The following is a 9602-nucleotide window of genomic DNA, read 5'->3' on the forward strand; positions in this document are numbered from 1 at the left end:
TGCTTTATGCAGATATCTAGATTTCTTACATTTTTCCCACGGCACGCAGGAACTGCCGCCGTGGGCTATGCATGGCAAATTGTGGTCACTCACTCACGGATGACCTTTGAAGGACGTTTAGAGGGACGCGTGCGCAGGTGGTGCTTCGTTTAGTGGGACGCATGCGCAGGTGGTGCCAGCTAAAAATGTGTCTGCGAACGTGAGTTGCGCCGTGGGTCTGGACGGTTCCTTGCTTGTTTTCCACATTCACATTTTTCTGGAAAGTTGGCCAACATTGTGCATTCAGAATCAGAAGTGTGGGAAAGTCCATATTATATATATATATATATATATATATATATAATAATTATTCTTACCTCATCCAATTTTTCCCCCCCAGAGACCACATGCGTTTTGTCAGGATGGGGGTCATGATTTAAATTTTTGTGCATTTGTATGTACTCAACAAACATAGGATAATGTCCTTCTGTTTAACATGCTTATTTAAAGAATTACAGGGATTGTTAATTTTCTAGGTTTTTGATATTTGTTTTTAGTGTAAGGAAGCACATTTTAGATATTTACTAATGTTTAATGGTGACCTACCAGCGTTCCAGTGCCTGCTATGGTATTTAGGGGTTTGTGGTTTCAAGCAAGAACATGCACTTTTTGTAACTAAATCAGGTTGACATTTGTTCAAGAGGTTGCATGTGTGTATACTACTTAATTATTATTTGGGAAATTGATTAATATTGGAAATATTTCCCCTGGCACACGTTACCTGAGACCACTGTTCTTAAGTAGTACCAGCATAATATGAAAATGGTATCTGTATTCAGAGCTGAATAAATGCAGTTTGGGAGTTAACTAAGGTGTATTTCCTTTTTCGTTAATGACAAAAAACACGAATGCCTCAATACCAGCCACTGTAAAGCTAGGTAGTCATAACCGTAGTCTGTATCAAAAATAACCTTCTGTTAAAATAAACTGTCTGGGCCAGTCAAAATTGGAAATGCATACACGCAAAATGAAACTATAAATTCCAGAAAGTGAACTCGGACAAAATAAGCAGAACCGCTTTTGTCCCTTTCACAATGTAACCGATTAGCAAAGGAAATGACATCCGAAGAGGAACTTAAATTGCGTAAGAATAAACAATGTCAACCAGTGAAGAAGGCTAATGTATTACAGTACAGCGAACAGTCGGTGCGTAGCCGTTCACCTGTCAGTCGTGCTGACACTTCAGTGCGAGAACTAAATGGATCTATGGGTAATTCTGCTGGAATGGCCTCTTCATTTTTGAGTTCAGTTTTAGTTAACAGATGCAGGCATAAGAGCTGTGGTGTGACCAGTGTTTCCTTTATTAAGAGCTACTAAGACCATACATTTTGTGCTACCCTTATCACTAGCCTTACTCTAACGCTAACTCTTAACTGTAATTCTAAAACAAACTCTAATTCCAACCTGAGTCACATTTTTATTAAAAATAAAGGGTCTACAACACAATCTAAATAAAATTCAACAACAGAATAGCATGGAAATGTAACTAATTTATCATGAAAAATACATTTAACTGAAAAAATAAAATTCAATAAGACCCCAATACTGATACAATTTTCCCACACATTTTTTTCATGAATTTCTTTTTTCATTTTTTGTTAAAAAAAAGCATAACTTTATGCGTATTTTTCAAGCTAAGCATTTTAGTCAAGCCTGCCACTTCTGAACAGTCATCTCGATTGAGCTGGTGAGCAGGGATCAAACTACTTTTCTTTTGCGCATTCCCACACATTTTTTTCTCATTAATTTCTTTTTTCATTTTTTGTTAAAAAAGCATCGTAACTTTATGCGTATTTTTCAAGCTAGGCATATTAGTCAAGCCTGACACTTCTGAACAGTCATCTCGATTGAGCTGGTGAGCAGCACCGGGTGACACACGGGAGCCAGAATGAAAGGTGAATCTATTTTTTTTCCCACTCCGCCTCTGTAAATACGATCTGGATGGCGTCGCCCACAGTGCTTTGTTTATGATCCAGTTCAGTCAGGAGGGTGAACCAGCTCGTCTGTTTTATGGCCGGGAGGAGAGGGCACCTGAGAGGGCAGCTGCTGCGATGTCATTTGGACAGCCGAAACGGTCCGCGGTCGCTCTTTACTGGCTGTCCTCCGTTGCGGTGGCACCGGCTCCCGAATCCGGCTGTTTTTCCCGGGGGTTCACGTAGTGGTTTTCCTGCCGGTGCTTGATTTGAGGGTTGATGTACACGGAGGCGTCTGCTTCCTCCGGATACGCGGGGTCCAGGTGGCGACGGGGGGCTTTTCCGTTAGCTGGCTGCCTCGCATTCATTTCCTCGTATATGGGAACCGGTTTTTGCGGTTTGCTACGCTTGCACTGCTTACCCTGAAACCGAGAATGGAAATAAGCAAATTTTTTAAGATCGTCGAGGTTGTCTCATTATTTCATTCTTCTTTTAAGATTGGTGGAGATTGGAGGCATTTTTTTTAATAAAAGCTTGTTATCGTTACTGTTTTCCAAATCAAAAGTCAAAATGGTGTCGACAAACCTTCAGAATCCTACCACTAGATGACGGTTTGCACCTTCAGGGTAGCTGTTTTTCACCGTATGCAAAATGGAAGGGGGTCGACTCAACCACATCTACTAAGTGAATCCTACAAAGCTGGGCGCCTTGTACCCCCCCCCCCCCCCCCCCCCCGTTTGCACCTTCAGGGTAGCTGTTTTTCACCGTATGCAAAATGGAAGGGGGTCGACTCAACCACATCTACAAAGTGAATCCTACAAAGCTGGGCGCCTTGTACCCCCCCCCCCCCCCCCCCCCCCCACCCGAGTAAAGGGATCACGGAGCGTCTCTACCATAGCTCGCCAGTGGTGGAACGAACTCCCCGTCCCTCTTCGAACCTCTCCCTCACTACCCATCTTCCGCCGTGGTCTGAGGACGCACCTCTTCAGACTTTACCTGGACTAACTGCCACCACTCTGTGTATCATGTCACTTTAAATCCCCTCCTTTCATAATACTCATGCTACATGTACCCCCATTCCAACACTTTTTGTAATTTGTATTTGTCCTAATATTGTAGCTTGTTCTTCTCCCTAGTTTGGCTTGGCATTAGTTAGGTCAGAATAATGTTCACTGCATGAACTGAACTGTGTTCTTGGCTATAAATAGCTGTACGAAATGAGTATTGTACCTTATTGAACCTGTGTTTTGTAGTTGTCCAATGACCATGATTAGCACTCTTTGTACGTGGCTTTGCATAAAAGCGTCTGCTAAATAAATGTAATGTAATGTAATGACTCCACCCATGCCTTGCTCAGAGGGTCTTGCTTAGGCGCACCTGTCACTTTTGAAGAGACCGCACCACAAAACGTTTCGTTATTGCCACGCCGGTTGTCTGCAGCACGTCGGCGGGCTGTACTCACGCAGTGCGACGCGGCCAGGCCGAGGAGGATGAGGAGGAGCAGGCCGACAGCCGCAGAGATGGCATACAACAGAGGGGGGTAATTCTGACAGCCGCACTGGAGGCCTGTGACAACACAAAGCGTGGACCAATGAGGGACTGCCTTGCCTTCCGCACTGACAAGTAAGCCAGTGCTTCACAGCGGGGGCGCTGAACTATCCTCTCGTCATTCACAGTTTTTTAGAGAGTTTGTTTACTCCTTCATGCACAGGACGGAGTGTAGCACAGTGGGTAAGGAACTGGGCTTGCAACCGCAAGGTCGCAGGTTCGATTCCCGGGTAAGGACACTGCCGTTGTACCCTTGAGCAAGGTACTTAACCGAAATTGCTTCAGTATATATCCAGCTGTATAAATGGATACAATGTAAAAGCTGTGTAAGTTGCTCTGGATAAGAGCGTCTGCTAAATGCCTGTAATGTAATGTTTCAATCAGCAGGATTCCTTGTAAGATTGAACATGTCATTCTTGTGACTCTTGCAGTTTTCCCCAAAATTTCCCAAATGGGCTGAAAGTCAGCCAGTCAATTGTTTATTCATTTGTGTTGCAGACAGTCTGGTCAGCACAGTACAGTTAATGTTTTATACATCCAATATTTGCAGTCAAGTTATTTCAGTGATTTCTCTCGCCATAAATTTGCAGGAACGCTGGCCTGAAACCAACGTCCCTGCTGATTTTCAGTCTACTAGTTTGGGTCAGGCAAGGAGCATTTATGAACCGGTGAGTCCCTGAACAACCATCATGGATTAACTGAAAGAAATTATTTTTTAAAAAGTCAGAACTGCTTATAATGTACTGACGGGAAGGCTTTCTAGAAAAGTAGGCTTTTCTCGCTTTGTATAGTCATCTAAAAAATTTCCTTCTTATTGGCTGTCAAGAATCGTTAGTCTGGAACTAAAAAGAGCTACATACACCAATTCTATTAGCAAAAGGGAAAGAGGGTAATTGAAGATAAGACTTCAACACTTAGCTGAAAGACACCACACCGATTTCCTTCCTGTTCCTGTGGTCAGTCATGTAGTGTAAGATAATATTTTTAAAGTCTATGTCTGCACGAGCTAAGATAAATGCATCTCTAGGGTTTTATTTTTATTTTTTTCGTTTTTTCTCATGTTTCTGGGGGGGGGGGACACCTGCAAAGAGCACTTTTCATTGATCAAAGACCTGGAATTTTAGGAATTTACACTCAGCTGCAGATATGGACAAGATGGGCAATTTTGTCAAGCTCAAACTGCCTGTGTGTCTATTTGAAAATCTTTAGTTCCTGACTCAGGAGAACAAAATTGATGTTGCTACCATACCCTAATTCTTTCCAACAAAATGTGGTTGTGTAAAAGTATGTATTTCCTGATTAAAGGATAGGGAACGTTGGCAATATTCTTAAGTATAAGCATTAATAATCATAAAGCTTTTTTTTTCGTTTTACTTCTGGATTACTTCTGATGTAGCATCAACTATGTAGACTAGATTTACCCAAATTTAAATTTTGGTTTTAACGCTCTTTGCAAGGTCGTTGGCGCTTTTGATTGATCGTGTCCACACCCTCTGAAACTCTGATTCTTACGATGCGAGCGCGTACGGGTTGTACCTTCGTGAATCTTCACTGTGTCGACAAACAGAAAGAATTCTTCCTTTCCTCTGATGACTCTGTCCTCACTTTCGCCGGCGTAGACGAATTCGCAGAAGTACAAGCCGGAGTCTCGGCGCTCCAGCTGCGAGATGGTCACATTTACGGGGATCGTGCTCAGATCTCCCAGCACCTGGATGCGCTCTTTGTCTTCAGGCTTCCCCTCTGGTCCGGACTCCGAGAAAAACATCACCTCTCTCTCGGGCCCTGTGCACTCGCGTTTCAGGTACAAGCCAATTGGATGGCTGCCCGTCTCTTCAGACGCACACACGAAAAGCGCAGATTCCCCTTCGAGCTTCTTCAGGTAAAGAGTCTCTTGGGATGCTGGAAGGGAGTAAGTTTTTGGTCAGTCTGTCTGTTAATAATCAAGGCTAACACTTCTGCGTAGCATATTCAATCCTGTATGTATTGTATGTATTTTATGTTTGGACCCCAGGAAGATTAGCTGCACACTGTGTATTGCTAATGAGGATCCTAAATAAATAAATATTGCTTTTCATATTTTCCCTTTATATTCCAAGTTATATTTTTTAAACTTTTATGTAGTTTTATTGGTATTTATTTGTATCCAATCCCATTTGTTTTTCAGGTTTCTTGCAATTGAAACATTGAAACAACATACATTTTGAGCAGACGTAGCCTACTGAATGCATTCACTTGTGTACTTGCAGTGCAGTGGAAACAGGCATTTAACAACTTGATGTACATATCCAAAACTAAACATACCCGATTCCAAGCTATCTGCTATTGTGTTTATCCAAAAGGATCACCATTTAATCACTGAAATACTATTAAGCATTTATAGTGATTCACATAGACGGCACTTTGTATACGTTGTTCCTGAAAGAACAACGAATGCCCACACATCAGCAAGTGTTCCCTAGTGCTTTTATTCAGGATGCAACATTTCTTTGTCAAGCATGCTTGGTTCCTATGATATATAGGATAAACATTCAACAATGGATGATTGCAACACCACACTGCAGCAATTACACGGAAACGAGTCAAACAAGTTGAATTCGATCTATTTCCTTTTTTAAATATATACTTTTTTTTAGCTTTTATCTTGGAAAATTCCTCCAGGAACACGGAGCAAAATCTATGTTCACTTCTTGTTAAAACTCCCTGTGTTTGAGCAACTTTTCAAGAATTTAAATTCACTTTTTCAATGGTCACAACACAGAAATGCAAATTAAATTCCATCAACTGAAGACAATGGGGAAAAGAAAAAATATATAAGCCTTCTTGAAATGGAATTTTGAAATTTCCTATATATATATATATATATTTGTACCCGTTGAAAGAAGAAAAGAGAAGCACTTACCAAATATTAGAGGTATGATGAGAAACATCCAAGTAACGGTCTTCATGGCTTTATTGCTGCTGCTAACACTGTGTCAATCACCCTTTTACCGACTGTAGCTCCGGGAAAAGACCAGAGGCATCCAAAATGTGAAAGGGGGGGGGGTGGGGGGGGGGGGGGGGTGCTTGTAACCGAGGGGGGGCAACTTCATCATCAGTTCCGCTTTTTAGGTGACACCTCACACCAAACACACACACACAGACACACACGCACACACACACACACACACACACACACACACACACACACACACACACACACACACATACACACACACGCGGTCCACATGTCATTAAAGCAATGGTGCTATCAACTTAGGCACTGCTCGAATACCCAGAGGCACTCCCTGCCCCCCCCCCCCCCCAAAAAAACATGCCTGAAATTGTGAACATTTGATTTTCATTTTAATTTTTGTCTGTATGTAAAGTAGCTTATTTTCGAGAGATAAATGCTGTATTAACGGCTCTTGCGTTAAAATAATATCTGAGAGCTGATAAAAAGTACATTCTAAACTTATGTGCATATGCTGCAAGAACTGAGGCCAAATAGTTATCAGTGTAGCCATTTCTTTTTATTATGAAATACACATCAATAAAGGAAATCATATTACACAAGGTGACAGTTTTACAGTTGCATTTCATAATGTGGTAAACAGCAATTGATGTACCCGCACACGAGAACAGTGCCTATGCAATTAGTTCTTACTATAACTGGAATTTTCAGGTTGAAACCCAGTGGAATTTGACCACTTTAAAGATGGCACTTTCTCAGCCAATGAATGAAAAATGGAAAAGAGTGGTTTTGGAAAGGAAGCTTCGTTACTTCAAAGTCAGGATGGCCAAATCAGACCAGCACACACACAATGTCCTTTACCCTGTACCTTCCCACGTTAAACTCAAAAAACCAAAAAAAAAAAAAACAACAAAAGTCAAGCATATTAATTGACCAATGTGTGGCATGGTACCTTAAGCAGGTCTTGTAAGTCTTCTTAAATCTGCGTGAAGTCAAATGTACAGGTTTCCTAAGCAGGTATTCACTCACCTTGTGCACATGCTCATCTTTCATGTGGGGAGGCACTTAATCGCGTGCACAGAACGAAGCTGAGGCTTATATTGGGCAGGTGCCTGCTGAACAAACACAAGGGCACGACTCCTCACAGCGCAGATGCAGTCACAGTTTCCAGTACCGCCCATGTCCATTAATGAGGGTATCATGAAACCCCTGTAACAGGAAGAGGTGGTTTCTGGGCAATCTGAAGCAAAACATCATCAAAGTCATCATCACCGCAAAATAGAAAAAGTATTGAGAAGAGCTGAGGCTACAGTAAAACAATGGTAGATTAAACTTTCTGCACGCAAGCGGATCTGTATTTGGGGTCATTTTCCAGTTGGCTCACTTGAAACTACAGGCTGTTTTAAGCAGTCCCTCAGTGCAGTGAGTAAATCGACTCTAAAACACTGAGCACGAAACCGTTGTTGCACTGCTCCCTATGGGTTGAAAATTTCAAGGGGTCTAATCTGCTGGCCACACCCCCAATCACTGATGTCACAGCAGGTTTTTTTCCTTTGACAGCATGAGGCAAAAGACCAGCTTTTACATCACTGATTGGGGGGTGACCAGCAGTGCAACCCAATGCAGTTTCGACCCATAGAGAGCAGTGCCACAATAAATTATTGAAAGAATTGAGGAAATATTTGGTAGCATTGCTTTGGAATACATCTTATTTAATTTTGGGGGAGGCAAAATAGCCCATATTGTTTGTAGTACCGTAACTTGGTGTCATTTTGATATCAATACTTTTAATGGCAGGCCTGGATTTTGGCAGCCTGAATGAATGAGTTATAGACAGTGCATGTCTTGTATGTGTGAGTAACTTGGCATTTTTGCTTTTGTCATTTTCAGTACTAGTAGTTATAATTATGAGTGAGTCATGATTTTAAATGTAATGTTTTAATGGAGAGTTGCAGAACGTACATACTGGTAATTGTTTGTATGTGGCTAGATAGAGAACAGGGCGAGGTAACATGAATGTAGAAACGTGGCGTTTGCTGATAGAAATATAGTTAGTAGAAATGGCACAGTGGTGAACTGGTGTAACTTTTAAATAAAAGGAATACATTTGCCGTCATGAAATGTATATGGGTGGCCGTGAGTGAGTTTTGGTAAAGCAAATATAAGCGTAAGAAAACATTAGTGTAAAAGAGGAAATTATCTGCCTGAGGGCAAGGCGGGATTCAATCCTTCAACCGGAGGTTTACCAGTCTGTCACTTTGTTACGGCAGCACCATGACATAGCTATGCAATGCGTGAAATATCATTAGCAAACCTGTCCATGGTTTTAAAGAAGAACACAGGCCAGTAAGCACAGAAGAGCTCCCGTTGAATCCATATGGCTTTGCAATATTGTAGCCGGTTAATAACTTAACGTGCAGACGGTACGTCATAATACAGTGTATACGTTCGGTGAACGGCGGGTAGACATGGTGCAAAAGCAATAATTGAGAAGTAGTAGACAATTATTAGGGTAAAAGCAGGTTAAAGAAACATGTTCCTAGCTGGGCTTGAACCTAGAACCCCATGTTCCCAAGACTGTTCCCTTGCCCACTAGGCCACAGGCAGACTAGCTGTATAAACAGGAAATGTTTCAGAGTAAAAAGGTATGAGTATTTTGCGTGTGTATGCAAGTTTTTGATTGGGTCGTGTAGGTGAAGATTTGGCTGGTGTCGGTAAAATGTCCAATGGGGAGACACGTTGTTTGGGATAGGCGGCAGGAAAAATAAGAAGAAAGAGGAGAAAACGCAAAATCCCCTTAGTTTGGGGCTTTACTGTGTGGACATGTGAAGTTGTTTATGAAATCTGCCTGTTGAAATGGGGTCAGAATGTACAGAATTTAATGTTTTTAAGGGCTGAGTGTCTGTGGCTGTTTTGTGGTTATTTCTGTGAGGAACCCTAAAAAGTGCCAAACTCTCGGCGCTGTATAGGTATGGGGCATGCCCCCGCCAACGCTCATGGATTTGGGCGTTTTTTGTATTTCTACAAGACCAGCTCATTAAGCTGCACACTCCGGCACACAAGACATCTTCAGTGTATACCTCCTTGGTGAAAGAGGAAGAGAGAACACAGATGCAACCTTGTGTGCCACAATGAGGAGGAAAATGGGCAGG

The 9602-nt window shown here is 42.0% G+C and overlaps 1 protein-coding gene across 1 annotated transcript; it reads right to left on the bottom strand.

The window, feature by feature from the left end:
* Positions 1-1317: 1317 nt before the first annotated feature.
* On the bottom strand, positions 1318-6534 carry cd7al (cd7 antigen-like). Its single transcript, XM_064324194.1, has 4 exons — positions 6400-6534; positions 5037-5399; positions 3415-3518; positions 1318-2374 (listed from the first exon to the last, which is right to left on the bottom strand). The coding sequence occupies exons 1-4, from the start codon at positions 6443-6445 to the stop codon at positions 2129-2131; spliced, it is 759 nt and encodes a 252-aa protein (XP_064180264.1). The 5' UTR covers positions 6446-6534; the 3' UTR covers positions 1318-2128.
* Between the last annotated feature and the right edge of the window lie 3068 nt (positions 6535-9602).

Source organism: Anguilla rostrata, chromosome 2 (genome assembly GCF_018555375.3).
Source record: "Anguilla rostrata isolate EN2019 chromosome 2, ASM1855537v3, whole genome shotgun sequence".
NCBI lineage: Eukaryota > Metazoa > Chordata > Actinopteri > Anguilliformes > Anguillidae > Anguilla > Anguilla rostrata.